The 24,706-nt window shown below is 40.4% G+C and overlaps 1 protein-coding gene across 2 annotated transcripts in view; it reads left to right on the top strand.

The window, feature by feature from the left end:
• The window catches only part of JADE2 (jade family PHD finger 2), a 228,710-nt gene that overhangs the window by 126,550 nt on the left and 77,454 nt on the right, over positions 1–24,706 (top strand). For both annotated transcript variants that reach the window (XM_063292296.1, XM_063292294.1), the window contains exon 5: positions 23,083–23,252. In XM_063292296.1, the coding sequence (XP_063148366.1) occupies positions 23,083–23,252 (170 nt within the window). The remainder of the gene's footprint in view (positions 1–23,082; positions 23,253–24,706) is intronic.

Below are 24,706 nucleotides of genomic sequence, written 5' to 3'. Positions count from 1 at the left end.
GAAGCATCAACTTGGACCACAAAGGGGTGTTCAGGATCGGGGTGCTGGCATTCAGGCGTCCAATTCAGCACTGCCCCAGGGTTTTTTACTTTGCGTGTCTCCCCCAAGCCCTTGGTACGGAGTAAATCAGTGAGGGGCAAAGCAATCTCAGCAAACCCCTGGATAAATTGGCGACAGTAATTACTGAACCCGAGGAAACTTTGCAATTGCCTCCGGGTGTGGGGACGTTCCCAACTTAAAATCGCCTGAACTTTTCCAGGGTCCATTTCAATGCCCTTGTCACACACCCTATAGCCCAGATAGTCATAAATTTTGTGGCTTTTGTGAAACTGACATTTGGAAAGTTTGGCATAGAGTTTGGCATCTCTAACCTTGCTTAACACCTGTTTGAGGAGGCGTTTGTGTTCCTCCTCTGTTTCAGTGTAAATGAGAACATTGTCTAAATAAACCAGGACCCCTTTAAACAAATGATCATGTAATACTTCATTAATCAATTGCATGAATACTCCGGGCGCCCCTGCCAACCCAAAATGGAGGACTTTGTACTGAAGTGAACCCAGCGGGCAATTAAAAGCGGTTTTCCACTCATCGCCAGCTCGTACGCGGATGTGGAAATAGGCTTCACGAAGATCGAGCTTGGAGAAAATCTTGCCCTTAGACAAGTGAGCTAACATGTCGTTCATGAGCGGCAGAGGGTACTTGTTGCAACTTGAGATGGAATTTAACCCCCGATAGTCCATACAGAGTCGAAGCATGCCATCTTTCTTTTCCCGGAATAGTACAGGGGCCCCAACTGGGGAATTTGCAGGTTCAATAAACCCCCTTGACAGATTTTTGTCAATAAAGTCCCGTAATGCCTCAAGCTCCTTCTGAGTCATAGGATAAATTTTTGGCTTGGGCAATTGAGCGTTGGGAACCAACTCTATTACACAGTCAGTTTTCCGATCGGGGGTAGCTGATCTGCTTCCATTTCCCCAAAAACGTCTGCAAAGTCTTGGTATCGATCGGGCAAGCCTTCTAAATGTGCCAGGATAGGGCGCGGCATGGCAATTGCAGCCCTTCCAACCCCCGCACATGAAGCTCTCTCCACTGTAGGAGCTTGGTAAAACCCATCTTTAAAAGTCACAGTTCTGTGTTCCCAGTTTATATATGGGCTTCGATAGGTCAACCAGTGGATCCCTAGAATTACCAAGGGATTGCCAACAGGTGCTACTATGAATTTTAAAGTCTCACGGTGGCTGCCCATTTGCATTGTGACAGTTCCAGTGAAATGGGTTGCCCCCCCCCCCCACGGTTGAACCATCCAAGTGTGTGAAGATCAAAGGCTGCTGGAGGGGGAAGCTAGGCAGGTCCAAAGCAGCAACCAGATCAGGGTGAATTGGACACCTGGAACACCCAGAGTCAACTAAAGCCCAGACCCCTGTAGTCTTTGTGCAGGAGCCCAATTTCACTTTCACAGCTAGAGTGGGACAGTCAGCACTCACCATAGCATCCTCGCGCCCATCCTCCTCCACCTACCCACAAGAGCTCTTCATGGCAGGTGGCTGGCGTTTCCCGCCGGCTCTTTAGAGTCGTCTTCAGCCTCTCCCGAGAAGTAGTGTACTTCTTCAGTGTCAGCTGCCCCCTTGGCTGCTGTCATCCGCCGGATGAGGGTGGCAATTTGGCTGGCAGTTTGCCCACTCGGTCTCCAGCCTTGACTTTTGGGCAATCAAATGCTCGGTGCCTTTCCTTTCCACATCGGAGACACTGACCCCTCGCATAGCGCCGATCTCTCTCCTCTTCCCAGGCTCTATAGCCTGGCCGGGCAGCAGTTGCGGCACTTCGGGGTCCCCTCATGGTGGCTGGTGGTTTTTCAGGTCGTCTGGTTTGCATGAAGGTATGCTGGGCGTGCTCAGCCTTGCCGGCCAGACAGATCCATTCATACAATGACTCTAGGTCGTCTCTACACAACGCCTACCGTAGGACGTCCCAGTTGAGTCTCTCTTTAAACCGTTCTATTAAGGTTGACTGAGACCAGTCGGGGATTTTCCCAGCTAAAGCCTTAAACTCCAGGGCGTAATCAGCTACAGACAGCTGGCCCTGGGTAAGATCCTTCAGCGCCTTCTTAGCTCTTGCCTTGGCCAGAGGATCCTCAAAATGCAGCTTTAACGCCCCCATGAAGTCCTCGAAATACTCAAGTTCAGGGGAGTCAGCCTCACTTAATTGAACATACCAGTCAGCTGCTCGACCCTTCAACTTGGTGGCAATGGCAGTTATCTTAGCCTCTTCGGAAGGGAAGTATGATCCAAACTGCCTCATGTAACTTTTAGCATTGGTTAGAAAGAAAGATAATTTAGTTGGATCAAACTTGACAGAAAAGTCTTTCACCCCCACTCCTGTTGGAGTGGAATCGGCGGCTGCTTGAGTGGTTGGGCCCCAGGTTACAGTAGTTCTCCCTCTTCGGGGTGGGGACACTGATGGTCGAGCTCTGCAGGGTAGAGATTCATCCCGGAGCCATCTCCGGCCCCCCTCCGGCGGCGGTCCAGGTGGGAGGATGGGGGATGGTTACGTGAAGCCGGGACCTCCGTCGTGCCTCCCCTGCCCCCCCAATGATAGAGACAGGTTTCTTAACATGTACTCCATTGATTCTATTTTGGCCTCCACCACTCTTAGCCTTTCAGGGGGTTGAGATTCCTCCCTCCCTCACGTGTTAGGCTGTCTCTCCGTTGATACCGTGGTAGATTCTACGTCTGGGGTCAGCGGGAACCGATGCTTCCAGGTCGCCTGGGACGTCTCTGGCTGGGGTTCTCCCATTGCATCCCAGGGGATCAACTCTGCGGGCGATTCGCTGGGTGCCGGTTGCTCTGGTTCTCTCCCCCGTTAGATTCCTCCACCTCAGGGCTGGAACTCGAATCCTGCCAGAAATCTGAAGGTTCTGGGGTGAGGCTCAGTTCTCCGCTCTTGACCGTCAACTCGGGCATCAAGCTAGCCAGCTCCTCAAGTCCCCCGGTTGTGAGCTTGGACTCGGCCATCGTTAACTATTTTCCCTCACAAGAAACTGATCTTGGTAGGAGCTAACGGTACAACTTTGGGCATTCTCAGCTTTATGTAATGAATGCCTATTCTAATAAACTCTCAGACTCATGAGCAGGAATGCAAAGATATCTGATTTATTAAAGAATAATATGCAGGATCACAGAGAAAGCTGAGAATGATGAAAGCGCGCCAAATTCAAACTAAAAACCCTCGGCGCAAATGAAATCCCCTGTAGAATCTTCCCAAGCTCACAATCCCAGGTGCTCCTAATGGCTTCTGATGGTCTGCAGGAAAAGTCCTTGAACAGAGAACATAGCCCAAACACATTCCATTGTACTGATTCCGTATACAGGGCTTGGTACAGGGTCTCACAGCAGCTCCCTCCCAAACAGGAATGCGCATCAGCGCCATGGCATGTGAAACGTTACGATGTATAAACTACATTGAATCAGTGAACGTGACACCACCTGAGTTCAAACAGCATAAAATCATCAGCTAGTACAGAACTTAAATAAAAAGAATAGCTTTTTTTTAAAAAAAAAATTCAGCCCTGAAAATGGAAGGAGATGGAAAAGTGGTAAAGCCAAGAATAGAATTTTTCTTCTATTCTATTCTGGAATTTTGTTTCTGTGATAGCCTAAGTACCACAGATCTCTAAGCAAATGGATTTCAAAGACTGCCTTCATACTCACTCTGGAATGGATATAAATGTATTTCTTGGCTAATCATGGGGTAGAATGAGGGGCTTTATTACAGAGAAAATAATAATTACAGTCAGTACAAAATAAACTTAGTCAAACACTAGAAACAGTACATAAGTGTATAGCATCAGACATAAAAATGATATAAAACTAGTGGTGTAGAGTATAAGCCAGCTGTGAGACAAGGCAGAAGCCTGCAGGCTGCACCAGCAAGTGTCATGGTCACAACGTGCCAGGTGTATGAATAGGTTAATACACACAACAAGTGTATCTTAACAAATTTTTCAGGAACCATTCAACCAGCTCCATTTATTTGTTCAGCCTCCGGCATCAGACCCAGCAAGTGCTCCTAAAGAAGGCATGTGCTGATCTGACAAGGTTTACAGCTCAGTGTGTGCTTGGGTTGCCAAGCAGGGAATGATGACTGCAGAGAAGTTGAGGGAATGTGCTGAGCATTTAAGGGGCAATGCCATGATTTGAAGACATTCACGTGGCAGGGTTGAATGGCCTTGGATTGTACCTTCCTCACTAGGGAGTCCTAGGACGGTGATGGATCAGTTGAATCAGTCGGGTTGACTTGAAGTTCTGCCCTGCCCTGCCCTGCCCCCTCACTGATTTCAAGTCTGTAGTCCTGGCTCAAGAGCATTGTTACAAAAGGCTTCTCTGAAGTCCTTGAGGATCAACATACCCTGTTACTTTTACTGGTGCTTGCCTGCTGCGTGGCTCCAGTTCGTTGCTGTTACAGTGCTAGAAGTGATCATGTATTGGGCCAGTCAATGGTACCCAGGGGTGCATCCTTTTCCAAAGTGTAGGATCAAGCACCATGTCACCTCTCTTACTTGTTAATGCTTAACCTGAAAAGGGAATGCTTTTTTGGCAGAAAGTGTGGAATACAAGTTAAAGCAATGACAGCAACATCAGTGAGGAGCAGTTCACCCAATGTGGGTAGTGCTGGTTGCAACCTATTAAATATCAAGTGTTAAAGGGAAATAGCAAAGATTTCTGTACAGCTTTCCTGTTTCTTGAAGGCAAAGTAGAACTTTACTTAAAAAAAAAAGACATGAATATAAAATATCTCAAAGGTATTTTGCAAAGGGATTGAGAAGAAGACCAAGGATCAGCCTGCCTCACCACATGACATCCTAGTGGCTTCTGCAAGACTCCTGTGCCTCTCAGGAGCTACAAATATGGAGCTGGATTTTTCAAACACTGGGAGAAAATCCTGATTTAAAATAGAGAAATCTGTACTGCAATGCCTGGGTAAAAATAACAGGACCTAGCCTCTACTCCCCCCTCCCCCACTTTCCTCCCAGTCACAGTGGAGAAGCTAACCATATTGCAAAGCTGCAGACACTAGATCAGTGCTTACCTTAATTCATTACTCTCAATATACAGAGTATCAGTCCCCCCCACTCCCCCGTTTCCCCGGGGCTAAAGGAGACAGCTTTACATCTATTACATGAGCATTGTGAAATTGTGCACAGTTCAGGAGATTTCCTTAGAAATGAAAGTTTCCTTTTTTTCATTGTCTCACTCAGCTTTGTGTCAACACTGAAAACGGTCTGTGCTTGCATTGTAAGCAGCTATAGCATGTTTCTGAGAGTTTGACAACAGAAGCTGTTTTTAGTTCACGTATTCTGTAACACTGCCGAGCTTGCCGATCGGAAGGTCGGTGGTTCGAATCTGCATGATGGGGTGAGCTCCCATTGCTAGTCCCAGCTCCTGCCAACCTAGCAGTTCGAAAACATGCCAATGTGAGTAGATAAATAGGTATCGCTTCGGTGGGCAGGTAACGGCGTTCCGTGTAGTCATGCTGGCCACATGACCACGGAGGGGTCTACGGACAAACGCTGGCTCTTCGGCTTTGAAATGGAGATGAGCACCGTCCCCTAGAGTCGGACACGACTGGACTTCATGTCAAGGGAAACCTTTACCTTTACCTTATTCTGTAACAAGCAGTTAATTACTTATGCTTCTGGCTATCAAATGGACACTCTGATATTTATTTTAAGAGGGTGTCGGGTTTGATTTGTGTACATTTGTAAATTAGGCACAGTGTACTATTTATTACTGCTAGATGAAAGGATGATGTCTTAATTAAACTATTAATAGCCAGATGTAACACCCCACCCTGTATCATGACACAGGGGGAAATAGGCAGTGTGACAAATAAAACATTTTTGATGTGTTGTGTCCTAGGCAAGCAATTTATTACTGTGTGAGTACTCCAGAATGCCCTAAAAGCTTTCCCATTTGAAGCCACTTTGCACATAATGTTCCTTTGGGTGGATTGAGTCCATCCTTTGATAGTGGAATCTTATTCGTAGAAACACCAGGGTGTGCACTAAAGAGCAAACACAGGTCTAGACAGGTCTATCAGTGCTTCCAAATGCTTGTACACAGGGCACAATTATGTGTGCTGAGGAGGGCGGCTTTATAGATTGTTTATAAATAAACAAAAACTTTTATTTCTGCACGTTTCCTGTTAGGACTGAAGCAACGGGAATGTGAATCAGGAATCTCTCACATGCTTGTGTAGTAGATGACAATTAAGATTTTTGATGGAAGTGGTTTTTTTTAATAAAATTTTATTGAGTTTAAAGCAAAGATAAAAACTACAAAAAAGCAAAAAACTACAAAAAGAAAAACTGAAAAAAGTGTGAAACACAAATTTTTTTTGAAGATTACATAGAAAGGCAATTTCCAACTTTCAACAGGAAGAATATACAACAATTTCCATACTCAATCCCTTACTCTGTGTCAAACCAAGATCACATTATTTCTATAAATCCTTCCATTAATACAGATGCATATCACCAATGCAATTGCTTCTTCCCCTTATATAATATTATGTATTATATATATTTCTAAATTAACTTCCCTCCCCCATAAATCATTTATTTGTTTCCTTCCCACCACTATTCAATATATTTCTGTCCACTAAAAAACCAAGCAGTTACTATTATACCTTATGAATACCTTGTAAGTCTTACAAGCAAACAAACCTTTAAAAAAGCCAATAAATCTTAGTCCAAATCGTTAAAAGAGAAATGAAATCATAATGGCCTCATTATCAATCCAATTACCATTCTTAATTTTACCCTATCTCAAAGTATACCAGAGCATTTATGTATCTCCCTGTTACACCCAAAGCATTTTTCTTGCAAAAATCAAACAGCCCAACTGCCCCCATAAAAACTCAGACTTCTCGGCAAAAATGTTCTTGCCCAGCTGCCCTGCTTAAAGACTCAAACTTCTCAACAGAAAACTCCCACAAAACAGATGCTCTTCTCTCCCATAACTGTCTCCCAGAAAGCCACGTCAGTCCTTCAGAAAAGCACTCAGTATAATCTGCAGTTCAGACTGTCGCTTTAACCCCTTCATTTCTGTCTTGCTGTCTCTGTCCTTACCAAAATCTTTATCTTCCTCCATAACATCTTCATCCAGATGACACAACTTAGAAGTAATTTCTTCCCCAAAGTCCTGAATAGTCTGCAGAATAGGTTGCCAACACTCCAAAAAGTTCTCTTTTTAAGGACTGCTCAGGCTCATAACAGGACTCTGAAATGTCCTCTTTGAAATCTTCCATGTTTCAGAAAGTAGATTATGGCGCCCCCTAGATACTGACTCCCGGGGATAGGAGTTAATGAGTTAGTAAAACATCTAGGAATGAAATTGGCAAGAGAAAGTATGCTGACAAACAGGTCCCAAAGAAATTGAAGAGAAAGCTGAAGATTCAAAACTACAAATCCAACATGCAGGGAGATATTCAATCCTTCAAATTCAGTACAAAAATAATAACAGGAAGGCAATTATTTATTTTCAGTTCTCCTTAGTCTTAAAGTGGGAAAACAAGCCAAAACTTAAACATTTAAAAATTAAATCCAAAAATAACGATAAGCATTATAAGTCCACTTCTTCTTTCTGTAAAAAGTCTCTTGGGGTACAAAAACTTTAAAAAAAAAACCCCAATAAATTGGGTGTTTAAGAAATGGGGTGGCTGGACTTACTGTCCCTTTAAGGGCTGCAGCGCAGCTCAGAAATGGTAAAATCCCAGCCTCCCGGTGAAGCCCTGCTGGTCAATCACGCGTACTGTCCACAATTTCCTGGCTGCAGCTCGCCATCTGGAGGACGAATAGGTCGATTCAAAGTGTTTTCCTTGATCCAGAAAAACACTCTGGACTACAGGAGAAACCAGCCTGTGCCTGGAAAAACTGTCATGATGCCAGTTCTCCCCGCAGAGCTTGCGGGCAAAGCTGCTCAGTCTGCCGTATTCCCACCGGAAGCCAAAATTGTTTTCCAAGTTTGGAGATAGACTCTGAGTTCACCTTCACCAGTGTTTTTCAAACTTGTCAACTTTAAGATGTGTGGACCTTAACCCCCAGAATTTGGGGGATTCTGGGGGTTGTAGTCCACACATCTTAAAGTTGACAAGTTTGAAAAACACTGGTCTACACAGTCCTGTTGGTGTTCTCTCGTATGATCCTTGACTACATTTTGAAATCCACTGAGCCCACCATGTACCTTTTACTGCACCCCCAGAACAAGTCCAGTAGAGTCCCTGCTGTTGGCAGCAGCAGTGCTATCCAGCAAGCAAGGAGGGAGGACCTGGGCAGATAGCATGAGGCTGGATGTGGGAGCCATGAGTCCTGGGGAATCCATATCCTCCAAAACTGGCTACTGCTCAGTTGCTGCCACTGCTACCCTTTTCTCTTCTCTCTCTTGCTGGCTCATGTTACTGTTCTAACTGGAAGCTATTTAGATACTGCTTCCTAATTACACCTCTGGATGGTTTGCTAAATCAACTCTCTCTCTTTCAGTCCCTGCTTATGGAGTCTGCTCAGATTTGCTCACAGCACTTTCTCTGGTGGGAGTATAACTCTTACGGAAGGTCTTGAACTCAATATTCCCCTGACCAAAAGGGCGGGGCGGGGGTTTATTTTCCCCAGCAGCCAAAGCAATGGCCACAAAGGCAGAGAGCCTGTGGCCAGATGGGAGGGGACAATTATGCAGAGGACCAGTTGGAACTCAGGAGGTTGCTGACCTCCAGGGGCTTCTCTGTGGGACACAGGATGTTTGCGTAGGAGGTCTTTTTCCATGGAAATCATCACTTTTTCTTTTGCCAGAGCACCTTGGTCGAGCTTTAATTTGCCTCAGCATGGGCAGACACCAAGATGGAGACTCCATTGTGAAGGCATGTCCTCCCAAACTATTCAACCCCACAACAATAAAGAGCATTCTTTGAATGACTACCGTGCCTGTTACTTGACTTTGTCTGTCTTGAGGGCTGGCACCCACCTAACTTAATGCAGCAATTAATTTAATAAACCCTTATTAACAGTTGGTAACTAGTCATTGACTTCCTTTTTTGCTGCCAAGCTTCTGTGAATTTAGAAGATGCCCAGAGGAATCAAAGGTTTGATTTATATGTTATATTTACAATGTGGAAGTTGTCTGAAAGTGCAGATGTGATAGCTCCACAAGATAGAGCATGTAAAAGAGCTTCTCATGTGGACAGGATGTATAGGCAGAGATTTTTGGTGTAATCTGATTCTTTATACAGCCAAATGTATGATGCACTTGATAACCCATTCATGCTGCAATTATGATCATTTACAGTGTAGGAAAAACAACAGCAAGACCTGTGAAAGCCTAAAACGAATGAAGCTGTGCTGAGTATTTAATCAGTCAATCAGGTCAGAGGTCTCTTTAGACATCTGGTGGAAAGAATGAAGAGCTAAATTTGCTAAATTGGCATTTTAAGCACTCCATAAGCTCTAATTCATTTCCAGTATAGTCACCTTAATTTGCATATAGAAATGTCAGAGACTGTAACTTACTGATAGACTAGTAGGTATGATTGACAACCTGATCCTGCAAGACACTGCAGAAGCGTTTACTCATCAAATTAGATATGGGTGTCCCAGAACCAGTACACATACACAGCCTTTTATTTTTGAAGCAATCCTAAGATGTAGCTTTATTCAGCGCTCCAGGCAGACTTACTCAAGTCCCAGTGAAATTGCTAAGAATCCAGCTGGACTTCTAGAGCAATCCTGTGTTTCTTGCACTGGATACAGACTGGCTCTGGTAAAGCTAATTATGTTTCAGCAGTAATTCAGGAATTACCACGTGGCTCTGCCTCACTTGCTGTGCTCTGTACTCCAGTTTAACTGGAGTTGCAAGAATCCCTGCTTGCAACTGAAGGAGACCTTCAGGACTGGACTGCCAGAACTATAATGTGCAGTCAGCATCCTCTGTTCTCTGATTATATGTTTAATCCCCTTCCAGAGTAATGTGTTCAGTGTAGTGTGAGTATTCTGTATTCTCAGGTTTTTAGGTGCTTGTAGTCATTATCAGCTTTAGGCAGGTGATTACCAGACTGGACAGAGATTTATTTCCCTCCATTGGAAAGCATCTCACCTCTAACTTCAATTGTGCTTTGTTTCAGATTTCTTTCTACAAAGTAATAGTTCTGGACAAAAACCTTCAGGGAGATACACACACTATTAATCATTCCAGAGTTGTGCTTTCACAACTCTCTGCAAGTCACCAGTGCTTTGAAGCTGAGTTTTTGGTTATTGTAGTAAAATACCACATGTACTGACAACACCTCCCAAGGCTTCCCCTGCCACCTGGTGCTCTGCACTGCTATCAGTATCAGAGTTACCAAATCCCAGAAGCTGTCACTGATGTACATTGTTTGGTCCTTTGGCAGTATTATCACTAGCAACACACTTGGAACAAATGTTTGCGCCTGTTTCTCTTTTTCCCAAAGCCCTGTAGCTGTGAAGCTCTGATGTGCAGAAGCTCTGTATGGGTGAAGAGTAAGAAAGATTGTGATGGTGGTCGAGCTCACAACTTGGCTGTGAACATTATGCATAGACAACAGGCTGGCCCTAGTAGCCAAGTTCACGTATTCAGTTCATACTCTCTGCATAAATTCTGCAAAGCTAAAGTCATGCCTTTAGTTAGATGTAATAATATTAAATTTAGCAAAGAAGGAAATAATGCATCTTCCTGCATTTTCCCAGGAATAATCTCTTGGAAGTGGAAGTTGGTGGTAGTTAAAACCTCTACCTTCATACTTCTTCCTCTTATTTACACCATATTCTTCTGTTCGCCCACCTCCATCAACCCATTTTTTCATCCATCCATCAGGGCTTCAAATGCACAAACCACACATTCATCCAAACACTATCTATATATCTTTCCCTGATGCAGTCATTAATCCATGCATTGTATCCATCAGTCTATTCCTCCTTAGCATCAGCACAATGGAAAGAATGATGAATATTATCCTATGTGGTCATGCTTTAATGATTTATGAGGCTGAATGATACCTTCTGCATTATGATATCTTATGCTTTTGAATGTGCATTTTCTCTTTCCCTCTCCCCCTACCCATTGCATTAAAAAAAAACCTCCATCCTGTCACCACCTTAAGCTTCAGGACAAGCTTGTTTCCGGTAAACAGAATAAAAGATACCACCATAACTCATGACATGAAAGAGAGACTGATGGCCTACACAGGTTTAAAAACAGCTTTTTTAGAGCCAAGGATTTCTGGGATCTTGATCCTGGAATAAATTCACATTACTTTATTGGGTATTCCTTTTTCTGCTTCCTCACTCTCACACAGGGCTGCAACTGGGGGGGGGGGAGTGGGGCATGTGCCCCGGGTGCCGTGCTGGGGGGTGCCAAAATGGGTGTGGAATCCATGTTTGCCCCAGGTGACACAGTCCCTAGTTTCGGGCCTGCCCTCACACATGCTCATTCTCATGTACATGTTTGCTAGGAGCATCAAGTACCAAAGACAAGGAAGAAAGAGGAGCAAAAGGAATGAGTAAACTTCCCCAGGTACTGTATCCCAGCGATGTAGCTCATGCATGAAATAATCACACATGTTCACTGCTTCCCCTTCCCCATACAAATTCACTTTCTTTTTTCTCCAATCATTTAATTATTAAGACATCAGCTGGTTTCATTGTATATCCAGAGTAACATCTTTTTCCATATCATTCTTATAACTTGTTATTTTTAAAAACACATTCAAATCAGCCTCAGTCTTGTCCAGTAAAACTTGTTCCTCTTCTGTAACCTCTTTTAAATCCAGTTGATCCATGGTAAGAGACAATCTTAACTTCTGAGTCCATTGTTCCCAAATATCCTTGAATTTTGTGCTACTAGCTGTCCTTCTGATGTTTATTTAGTTCTGCTGTCTCTGTCCTAGGCAGGACTCCTTTTTTTAATAATAATTTTATTAAAATGTGCAGTTAGAAAGGTAAAAGACTAATACAAACTAAGAAAAGTTAAAAAGAATGAAGAAAGGGATAGAAAGTGGAGAAAAGAAAATATGAAGAAAAATAAAAAAATAAGAATATAGTAAAGAAAAAGAAAAGACATATATAAAGAAATTATTTCCCCCTTCATCACAAGTACAATTTCAGTAACTTATCACCTTCTCCATTATTCCCAAATATCCTTGAATTCATCCAAAGTTAAAGTATTTTGCTCCATTCTGTATTAGTGAGTCAAATTTAAGTGTTGTTCTCCTTTAATTATAATACTTAGTTCTTTCTGGTTCCCCCTAGTGTCCAACCTTCAAAATGCCATCTTATCATTTTTTCCCCTAAACAAAAGCATTTTCCCACAGGAAGCTTTCTTATAATTAATTTCAAAATTATTTCAAACCCGCCTGGATCCTTAATATGTGTATAACTTTCTAAAATCAGGATTCTAATCACCCTTTTGCTGTTTATCTCCCCCCCCCCATTGTTTAAGTCCTAATTCTTGCTTTTTTCTCCTAGGATTGAAGGAGACTCACCCAGTGAATGTTGTAAAACTTGCCGATCCAAAGGTTCTTAATAGTTGAAAAGCAATTCCAAAAGTGATCAAGAAATGAGATTCGGCCGAGCTTTTTGTCCATACAGGCTGTGTTAACGGCTGTGTGTTTGATGGAACTCTCTTGACTCCCAGCCGCTCCACTCATAAGCTGACCGCAGAAACCTTGGTTCCTGCAGTTTACTTGAGAGGAGCAGCTGTCAGGAGTGTGTGGGCAATCTCACAATCTTTCCTTTTTTCCGGAGAGATTAAAAGTGGCCAGAATTCACCTTCTGGTCGCCAATCGCTATTGTGACACCGTCCCCACTCCTTCGAGGATGTTCAGCTTGCCATGGTCACACCTGCCCTAGACAGGACTCCTGAAGAGGAATGTATTATGGAAAGTATGGCCTGGTCAGAACCATGCTTTCAGAATTCCCTACTTTTTCTTTAGTTTCACATGGATTACCTTTTCCAGACTCCATATAGCCTCTTCCTTCCAACTGAAGAAAATTTAACAGGTGGAGCCCCCAAAGAATCACTGCAGAAGGATCCTAATTTGGCATGTTTCCCAGTCCATTATGATTTTCTCTGCTGTAGAAATTAGATTCCAGGATAGTCATGACTTCCACCCTTTCACTGGAGAAAGTAGAGAGATGATTCACCAAATATGAATGGGAAAGGGAACAAGTAGTTGATCTTGAATAATTCAGAAATACCAATGCTATTTTGTTGCCGTTCATGTGAATGCAGTCTTGAATTATGTAGAGTGAATGTTATGTGCATTTTTACGTTGGGCTAAGAAAATCTTTTTTGAGGATCATTAGTTGACTGCATGTGAGACTATTACCTATTGTAACCTGACTGGTATGTAAGCCACTTACTTAAATAGGATTAACAGAATTTAAAAGCCTAATCATGTGTGGAGCTGGGTCAGTTCAGAAGTACTCAGTGGCACCAACTATGGCTGGTTTAGTTTTTGTTTGCAATCACTCTCTATTTCAAGCAGTTGCCTCATGATTTAACATCTGTGCTGATATCATGAGGTCAAGAAAGTAACAGTGTGCAGGGTGGACATCTGCAGTAATGACATTTTAAAAAGTCTTTGGCAGATGTTTGGATTTGAATTGGGTCAGAATTCTAAAGATGTATTTCTCTTTAAACCATATATGGTTTTTAGAGAATCTGACCTGAACAGAACAAGGAGTTGATATTCAGATACAAAGAATTAGAAAATATTTTCCAATCTACACAAACAATAACGAAACAACATTTGTTCTTGCCAAAAAAAAGGGAGGGAGACAATAATCTGCAAATTTATCAGAAAATATATGTACAGAAAAACAAGAAGTTAATATAGATTCTGTTCCATTTTGATAACTTAAAATAGTCATTTGGAGTATTGATTTATGCTTCTGATTAGGTACACAGTCCAATAAATAAACAGAAGAACAAACATTGCTCATGAGAATCAGCATTATTATATTTCTAAAGGAAAGTTCCTGTTTTATCACCATTTTTAAATAGCAAAAACAAATTTTTATTATAGCTCTGTGAAGAGAGCATGTTAGTGGTTTTAATGAGATCCAATCATTCAATTAGGAAATATGGAAGCTATCACAAAAAGTATAAATTGCTCTGAAATCTGTCCAAATTTCCTATTTTAGTACTGCACCATTTTGGACTGACAAATCACATTCTTTGCCTGTGTCCCTAACTTGCTGCGTATAAATCAATTTTTCCATTTTGGTGCCCTGACAGACATGAAATAACCATTCTATCAAATTTGGTGTTATATTTACTATCCAGTGTGTAGCATAAACAATTTTAGCACCTCCTAGGGAATTCATCTAAACATCTCTTTTATATTTACTTCCAGCATTGGTCTCGTTTGAGTTACTCACATGTATTTTCTAATTCTGTAATCTAACACTACAAAGATTATCAAATGTCAGTAACTTTATCATTGGGCAGTCCCAGTAACAACCCAGCAAGCTACATCATTCTTAGTATCTTCCCAATAGAAATGTAGGATTGTAAGATTTTCTGCTGCATCCCCCTAATTCCTGTTTTTTGGAAGGGGGCTGTAGTGAAAAGGAGGGGGCCATGTAGCCCTGACCTATCAGTGGAATTCCTCTCCTACTTCTTTGGATCCAGACTGATGACTTTCTAAATTCAATAAGTATTTTTAATGCAAAAATATTCCCCAACAATTCCTTATTCTCCTTTCTCTTCTACTTAAATGTTATAAAATATTACCAACAAACTTACTCAAATCATAAGTGTGAGTAGTTCTCCTAAAATCCTATTGTGTACTTTCAGGATTTTGGTATCTCGTGCCTATAATTAAGATATAAAAGAACTTCTAAAATCATTCACACAGGTACTGTATAAATAGCTAGTTTCAGTTTATATCAAAGAAAATTTATTTCATTAATTATATTTTTCTTGGTATTCCTACAATTCCTCTAAATTTGACTAGTGACCCATTTTCTAACCTTTCCTTCCAAAACTAGATACTCCTTATTTTTACCTTGAACTTCTATATTTACCATAGAATTATATTTTAAATTAATTCGTTTAACTTTAATAATTGTTATAATATTGATATGTTTTATATTTCTTGATTTCTTTTCCCCCATATGTTCAGTTTATTTTAACCCCTGTAATGTGTTTAGGTTTTTTTTACTGTGTCACCACTGATTTTTCTTCGTTGATTACACTTTTCTAACAGTTTTTAATGAATATGTAAAATGTTTGTCCCTTCAAGAAATCAAGTGGACTAGTTGTAAACAATTTATTTTAATGGAAATTGAGTTGTTTTATAATAGATGGGTAAAAGTACTATCAAATTTAATATATAAATCTAACAAAGTCATGTTGTTAGTTGCCGTCAAGTCGTTTATGACTCACGGCGACTGACCCTCTGTATAACAGAACAAAATGCTGTTCGGTCTTACGCCATGTGCCTGACTGTTCCAATGTTTGCGTCCATTGTTGTTGTACAAAGACATACCTGAGTTCAAAAGCGGAAACTTCACTAAAATGGTAGAAAGTTGAAAAGGAAAGTCATTGATATCATTTGCGGTTACTTTCTTGGAAGTTATTCACAAACAAAAATTGTTATATGTGAAATCAAGTAAGATTTCACCAAATCCAAAAGTATGTCACTATGGTTAGCTAAGGCACCAGTTTGATTAACAGTTATTTCCCTACTAAATAGAATGTGTTTCAACTAATAAGAATAAAAAATAAAAGCTTACTGAAAAAGAAATAGAAGAAGACAGTAAGTCCACAGTGAGCAACCATAGGCTGCATATGACCACCCAGAACTCTTTTTGTACCCTTTTAGTGGGTGGGATTGAAATGTTCAGTTCAAATCTTAATTTGCAACATTTACCCATTTTGATCCTTAAAATTGCACAAACCATCCAAAAATAGAGGGAATAAATCTAACATTTCACCCTTGGGGACTCTGCTAATATAATAAGTCATTGACCATGTCTTTTACAGTCCCCAGGGAAGAGATAATGTAATTTCCACAGTGAAAAAGATTGCTCTTCTCTGTAGTGAGCAATGAAAAGAATGGTTGCTAATAATATTAAGGGTGATAATTTGAAAAGTAGTTAATTTAAGTAAATCAGAAGCAAGGAACCACCTAGAGGAAAGATTGGTCAGTTGGTTGAGAAAGAAGTTACAGGAGTAACAAAAGAGATGTTACTGAACAGTAATTAAATAGTACTCTAAACCACATAACAAAGGAACCTGGATAAACTTAAGTAATCATGCGATACGATATATTCTTTTAGTACAACAGGATTTAGAACTAGAAGCAAATGGAAAATGTTCACAAAGCAAAAGTAATAATCCCCCTCAAAGTTTTATAATGGGCACAGAGACTAGTAGCAAAGCAGCTAAGCTTGTCTTGAAAGCAATTTATTCAGGCCAATTTGGGTGCACTTAGAATAATGTATGCAATTGTAATTACCCTAGGTCAATAGGATATTGTAGCACTTGGGAGGAAGCTGAGATGAGCAACCAAACAATGATTTATTTATGTACTTACTTGCTTATTTATTTAAAGGTATTTAACAGTATGTTTTTAGAGTCCAGCCTTCCCAAAGTATCTTCCAACGCAACTTATCAGAATGCATGTTTAAAATATTACATAATACTTTAGTATAATTATGGTTCATATTTTTATTGAACAGGATTTAGCAAAAATGGTAAAATGAAGTAATTAGAACTAATCACAGTACTGGATAGAAAGAGACCCCAAAGAATTTTCATTCATTTAAAGCCACTTGTAAATAAATAAACTTGCATATTCCATGGGCTCACCTTATGTATTTCAATGGAACATAGTTTTACAGATGAAACCACAGCCCAGAATATACCTCCTCACACCAATCCAGGGGCAGAGCACGTTCTGTGAGCAAAGGTTAATATATTTAGGGCTTTCAGTGGACAGTTGACCAACAGAGAACATGATAGAGGTTTATATGCTTATTGCTGGTTTGAAGAAAACATTTTCCCCCTTCCTTTTTCCCATAATATGAAAATAAGATTCTGCCAATGAATTGACAGGCACAATCTCACTTCCTAACAAGTGGAAGATTCAGAACAGTTAAAAGAAAATGCTATTCAGCACAGTTGATCTATTGCTACCTTCTCCAGCCAATCCTGTAAGTGTCAGAGTGAAACTCCTTGAATACAGAAATTGGATGGTATTTCTGGAGGTTGCGGTTCCAATTCATCAGAAGGTCATCAGATTTGGAAAGGTTCATGTAAAGAATTCCATATCTTAAGATGCAGTGATATAACTTCAGAAGCTAGTGTAAAAGAATGAGCAACATGTATATGCTGAAGATCTACTGATGAGTATTTGTCCCAGTACCTCAGTGAAATGACCAGGCATGGAATGCAGATAAAACTTAGATGTGATGGCAGACAGTATAAGGTCTTACAGGCTTAAGCTCATTTTGAGTATCTCTGAAAGTCTGGGCTGCTCACTTTTGGAAACTGCATGCTGAGGAATATGAATCCTTAGATTCTCTAGTAGAGCTTGTCTTTATTCATGGCAACTCATATCCTTTGGTGACAAATTGCCCACAATTTGTTCTTTTGGAAATGTTGGAGTAAAGTGAATTGAGTGATCACAAATATTTCAGACTCAGAAGTTTTTCCTGAAGGACATATTGTTTGCTTTTTTTGTCAGCATCAGTGTATATTGGCATTTGTGTTATGGTGTGATATTTCAGGGAGGAAGTGCCTGGGGGGAAAGCCAGGTCTTCATGGACTTCCAAGAGGCCAGTAGAGTCACGGCTGTCCATAACTCTGGGGAGAGCTACTCTCCAACTTACCTTAGAGAGTAGCTACACTTCCATATTCAGTGTAAAAGTTTGTAGGGATGAGAATAGAGGATGTCTTACTTGAACTTGACCCATAGAACATGCTTAGGTTTTCTGAGTAGCTGTAAGCAATCCCACCGTAGAACTTGCTAAATATACCTACTGTCACTTCCTTTTCAACATTATAGGCAACCATTAATAGAGGAGTCTTGCTTAAGATGTAAGCCCATTCATTTGCATATTATTCTTACTGTTTTATTTTTCTGTATTTTTCTTCAAAATGTGTTCTTCAAAAACACTGAACAGTTTCTAGTCTGGCCAGAATATTTTGACTATTGGGAGGATGAGAAATATACTACATAAATAAATAAAGTAAACTTGCTTCCCAGACTTCAAGGTTTGTTTGCTGGGTGGCCAAAGCACTGGGGGGTGGGGGGGTAGACAAGTGATGTTGCTACTACGCATTGAACAAATAAGGTATGAAAAGTTCCATTGTTTCTTGTACTTGTAGCCTGTTTTGATCTTTCTTTGTTTTGGCAGATTTTCTCTTGATCATGTTCAGGGCTGTCCCAGGGTGGGTAGGGGGCATAGTGGAAGGGGTCAAAAAATGTGTGTTGCAGGCAAAAAGGGGCAGGGCTTCAGTCACAGACATGGCTATCTTTTTGACTTTTTGGATCCCCCTTGCAGATGCCCCTGGCCATCTTGCAATCCAGCAAACATTGTATGTGTTTAAATCACATAGAGATCAATGAGAGTTTAATTTGGAATAAATACTGAGTTCGACTTACCAAATTATTTCCAAAACTTGAAATGTCGAAATATGAATTTGAGGAATTGATTGCATAAGCTGGTGGGAAATGGATTCCTTAGAACTCGACAAATCTCAGCACTGTATTATTACATATGTCATATTATACCATGTAATCATTGGGAGGGAGGAAGTATTTTCCTCTTCTTTTCTGAATTCTGCTGTAACATATACAGGGACTGACTCTTCCAGAGGCAAACTTCAGCACTTTATTTGTAAATACAGAGTGTACCAGAAGTCAGGGCCCATAGGCCAATCACTTTAGGTTTTATTAATATGGGGTTTTTTTTAGAGTAAACGTTACTGTAGTTAGGAATATTCAAAAGACATGCATCAAATGAGTAAGGAAGGGTTTAGAAGAAAATGGCAACCAATCTGAAGATTTAATGTAATTTATGTAATAAATTGTCTATAGGGCCTGAGTTTGCCTATGGGGCCTGACTTAAGGTACAGAGGATGAGGGTTTTTCTTAAAAAAACAAATAAGAAAAAGAAAAGGTCTTGGCTTCCTTTCTTCACCTCTAAAATCTTCCCATTGTGCACCTTCACAATTAATCTTGGAGAAAATAGATGGAATCATCTACAACAAAATATTGCAGTATGGAGTGCATGTGTTCAGTATTCTGACTCATTTCCACTTTCAAAATTAGCTTTCCACTATCTTTCTTCCCCATTAAAATCTAGCTTTCTCTGACAACTCCATATTCTGTGACTCAGTTCTTACTGTGCTGAACTGATTTGAAGTACAGAGGAGGAAGATGTTGCGGGAGGGGGGGAGAGTTCCCTGTAAATATTTTCCATTTTCTCGGGACATTGGTTTGATTGGCTGATTTATAATCCTTGAGTGGGAGGAATCCATCAGACACTGCCTGAAACTGTCCTGCATTAAATCTGTAAGGACAGTACCCCGACCTGCTTTTGATGCTGAGGCATAGTGAAGCTTAGCCATGAGGCTGCACAAATTATGCTGACATACTTTTCTGCCAAGTCAAGGACATGTTAATGAGGCTGTGAGGAAGTGCCCATAATTCATGAAGCAGGCAGTGGATGTTATTGGTGCCAGTTTCATGAGAGCACCAAGTTACTGAAAGTAAAACTTTTAAAAAAAAACATAGTTTGAAAACACTGGCAGTGATTTTTATGAAATGTCATCCAATTCTGCTGGAAAAAATGTGTGTGTGTGTGTGACAGACTGTTTTTCCTAATTTTTCTGAATCTTGCTCAAAATCCAGGAGTCAAGCCAGATTTGACTTCTTCTGGAGCAATCTGTACTGGATTGGGATATTTCTGTATCTTCAGATACATCTCTGGATTGAGAGGCCTTTGCCTTTATATAAAACTGACTTCCTGGAAAAAAAAAAAATACCGAGTTTTACCAACTTTTGCAGAAGTGGTGCGGAAGGCTTTGAAAATTTCTTTAGTAAGAGTATGCATCAGGGTGTTGTTGTTGTTTTAAAAAGTTCACAGTTTAGGCTAGGGGAAGCAGAATTCTGTGGTTTTATCATCTGTTTCTGGAAACCTTCAATGTAAATTACTTTCATAGTTACCATAATTTGCCCTTCTGTATTTCAGCTGAGGGGAAAGAAAGCCTCTAGTGTCTAATATTTTAAGAAGATTGATGTAGGCAGATTTTGTCACAGGGTTATTTTTTTGACTTCAGAATCAAAAAGGGGGGAGGTACTACCAGCAAGTAAGGTTGGCAAGGCTGAACGGAAATAGAAGAATCACATTTAACAGGGATGGGATTGAGAGGGTGACTACTTTTAATCCCTGATGGTGTTGGCAGAAAGTATTTTAAGTTTCAAAGGATCTGTGGTGTCACTATATAAACCAGTGGCATCTTCTGAAAATGTGCAATAAAAGTAGAAACTGTTGGCAAAATCCACCTAGCTTGAACGTAGTGATGTGTGCCCTTAGCCTGAAGGCAAAATATAAGGAGTAGGGAAGTGTGTGGAAAGCAAAGGGACAAAGTACATGATATAAGAAGTTTCTCAATTTGTCGTTGTGCCACTGATCCTTCTAGTGCCACTGTATATAGACTTGCAGGAGTAGCATCATGGAGAAAAGAAAAACAAAAAGCAGATGATCTGTTGCTACGAAGCTGCAGCATCCTTTCCTCCCCCCTCCTCCAGAGGACTGTCAGTGCAGTCTGTGGTATCAGACTTGTAGAAGAACTAAATAACTCAGTTAAAAATTAGGTCTATTGCCTAAGATACTTGCAGGGAAACTAAATTTGATTGCTTTTCCCCTTCAAATGAATACAAGTTATAGGCAGTAGGAATCCTGGTTCAGATAGAAGACAACCAAGGGTGAAGGGGGTGACAATTATAGAGTTAAAAAATAAGAAGTGCCTGGAGGGAAATTATTCTCTCACTTTATCATGCAAGTTCCAAAGATTACTAACATTAGTGAAGGGTAAGCCCATTAAGGAACATAAACCAGAACAAATTGAGGCTGTCTTTGAGTACAAGCTCCTGGGAAAAAACAGCAGAGTTTTTGAGTTAATGCCCTCATGCCTTGTTCGTTGACTTCACAGAAGCATCTGTCTGATCACTGCTGGACAGAATGCTGGATTAGATAGTTCCTTGAAATGATACAGTAAAGATATTCTTGTAAAAAGCAAAGCAAAACAAGGACTTTGGGAATATTATTTCAGATCTGATTTGGGCAGCCACTCAGAAGTTGGAGGACGACTCAAGCCCATGCCAAATAAGAGATAGTTTTATATGAGCACAGTACTGTGGCATCAGGCATCCTGCTCAGTTTTATGGAAAATCCCTTACGTCCCAGAGGAAAAAAGTGTGATCGAGTATGGGGAAAGAAAGCAAACCTTTAGGTGGAATTGTTCTCTCTTGAGCAGCCAGGAAGGATTTTTGCTTCCATATCTGCTCTGGAATTGTTTTATAGGCTTCATGTGTATCTTCCTTCTCCTCTTCTAGCCTTTGGGCAATGGCAAGTATAAGATCGTCTCCCCATCAAACTTCTTCCTCTGTAATTTGAGGGCTACAGGGAAGAAGAAGATGTCACCATAAACTTTTAAGCTTTGCAGTAGTTTGTTCTATAGCCAAAACCTAAAGAAAAATTGCAGTCTAAAACCAGTGTATTTGCTGCTGAATGTCAATGGATAATCTGAGAGTGTTTTGGAGGCTCCAAAAATGGAACCGGCTGGCTGTTTATAATCCATGGGTGTTACCCAAGTTTGCAAAATAACATACATTTTAAGGTAGTTTCAATTACCATCAGTAATCATACAATGCTAGTTTAAGATGCTATTAGATTATCTGCCTCTGTGGAGTTCTGCTGAACTGGCCTTATGATTAAGCTATGAGATAAAATTACAAGGTATCAGATGACCAATTAGTTTATTTTTAACAATATAATTATTATAGGGGCACCATTAGGATTTTCTGGCTTTAAAAGCACATGGGCTACTCCATAATTTGAGTATTGCAATTATCTCAGGATATTTTGATACAATAATAAAATCCTTTGGTATGAAGGTTACAGTAATTTGCAATCAGATTGCAGTGGAATGAAGGAATCTTCTTTGTTATCTGGTTTTTGACCAATAGCTGCTGGGCATCAGGAAAGTTTTGTTCTGAGTGAGAAAAAAGGGCTGCAGGTCATCTAACTTGCACATAATACCTGTGTTTATTGTTATAAGCGTGGTCTCATTTGAGATTATCTACCAATTGAATCACTTAAATGGAGAACGTTTTTGTAATAGGGTCATATAGTAGGCGAAGTACCTGCAACTTTGACCTTTCTTGTCATTCAGAAAGCCCTTTTTTCTTAATGTACCTGAATATTAAACTGGTATTAGTGTTTAGGATATTATACCCTTTATTGTCCTCATATTAGGTCTTTCAGAAGACATTTTCTGCTTGTCAGAAGAGTCACTGACAGTAGTTTCAAAGCAGACTCTTAATTTTGTGTGATAAGGCTTGATAGTATATCAGAGACGAAGAGAGTCAAAAATCAACACAATTTTTTTTGTTGATTCTTAATTTGGCTTTTGCAGTATGACCTGATACGCTAAATCATTTCCTCATTCTGGTATATCAGGCTTGTAGTGTGGAAGAGATAACTTTGGAAACGTCTATGAAAGGTCCCTTCATCATCTTCCTCAGTCTGACATTCTGCAGATATTTTGAGTCTCACTCCCTGGATTTATTTTACGCCTGAATTGCTTCACTCCAGAACATTCACTTGCATACTGGATAATGGAACTCAACAGTTACTTTATTTAGTGTTTCTTGTTCTAAATATGCAGGTTGATAGTTTGTATGTATGTTGATAGTTTCAGGATATTATCTTCGTGTTTCTAATATGCTAATTTCATCTCTCAACCTGACTTTTACATCAGAGTTTGTTTTCTTCCATAGGATAATACCTCTGCTAGACCATTCTTCATCACAGACCTTTCCAGGGAATCTGTCTAGCTCTGACAGTTCAGATGCTACTAGAACATACTCCCATAGACTATGTCGCTATGATCTGGATGAAATTGATGCTTGCTGGTTGGAACTTTTCAACATGGAGCTCAAAGAAATGGGTAGGTGTTTGTGTGTCTGTGGTGTGTTTTAATTCCTAATTTAAATTTTATCTCTCTTACCCAAGCCAAAGTCTCATCACATACAATTTTTTTCTTGGCTGATACTACATAGCTTAAGGTTATACATAGAAGAAACCTTAATGAACTAAAGATTGGAAGTTGGGCTGCATACAAATTTAATTAATCATCATCATCATCCTCCAAGAAATGGTATCAGGGTATGTCTGTGAGAGGGTGAAGGATGAATAGATAGGGGTCAGTCTTTTCAGGGTGATGGGCACTCTACTTGGGCAGCTTACTTATTCACAAAATGGTTGGTATGTGAAACTTAACTGATAACAAAGGACCAATTTACTGGAATGCAACCTTCTACCTTCTCTAGCCTTTACTGTTTGTGATGAGATGTCTAACAGACCCTGGGAGTGTAGAGGAAGGAGCATGACTGTTACAGAAGGAAGCAGGGCAGTTCCAGAAATGATTTCTTAGTTTAGGGAGGGGAAAACATGAGAAAGAGCTCAGAATAACTCTGTGTTATTATTTTGATATAAATTGAGCTGGAAAATTGCTTTCACAGGCTGTCAAGATTCTGTATCATTACTCTACTAGCAATAAAGATCATTCTGGAAATCCAAATGGTTCTTGTTCCCTGAATTTTCCTGATGCTCTTGGGGGTGCTCCCTGTTTATTATCCAGGTTGGTTCCCCTCCCCCCCCCAAACAGGTGGACACTGAGCTCCTGCAGTCCCTAGTTTGTATTTTCTAAGAATGCTTATGGAGCCCATTTGGGACAGGGCAAAGGAGTCACGTTGTTAGCGTTTTCCACAGCACAAGTGTCAATTAAGTTACCAATCTATGATCTCAGTAGCAGGCCTGAGAAGTGCAAAGCAGAGTATCTGATAAGGGGTGAGGAAGGTGGGGGAAAAAAGTGTTGGATTTAAACTGCAGTGGATATTAGAAGGACTGCATTCTCATGTGGACAAAGGGCAGTTAGCTGCACTAAGCGACCCCATTCTGGTATGCAGTCAAGCTTCTTATCTAATCATGCCGTGATGAGTGTCTGGGTAGCTTTTGCCAAGTTTGAACTGGGGAACCTGACAAAAGGATTTTGGGAAAAGAAGACAGTTCTGGAGGGTAGAACTTTGTTTATAAAGTGTAAAAAAACAAGTTATGTGGAACAGAGAGACTGACTGGCTTGAAGAGTGGTGTCTTTGGGCACATTGACACCACTGGAGATACTGCAATTAAATCATGTGTTTCATATTTTTCCATTCTGTGGTGAAACTTTATTTTTTTTATTATGCTATGCTATGCTATGCTATGCTATGCTATGCTATGCTATGCTATGCTATGCTATGCTATGCTATGCTATGCTATGCTATTTTTAAGATTTGTATGGCCACCCATCTTAAAACAACTCTGGGTGGCTCATAATGATAAAACTATAAAAGCCATAAA

This window comes from Candoia aspera, chromosome 2 (genome assembly GCF_035149785.1).
Source record: "Candoia aspera isolate rCanAsp1 chromosome 2, rCanAsp1.hap2, whole genome shotgun sequence".
Taxonomy (NCBI): domain Eukaryota; kingdom Metazoa; phylum Chordata; class Lepidosauria; order Squamata; family Boidae; genus Candoia; species Candoia aspera.
The sequence above is the reverse complement of the archived record's forward strand: the minus strand, read 5'-3'. Positions and strand labels throughout refer to the sequence as shown.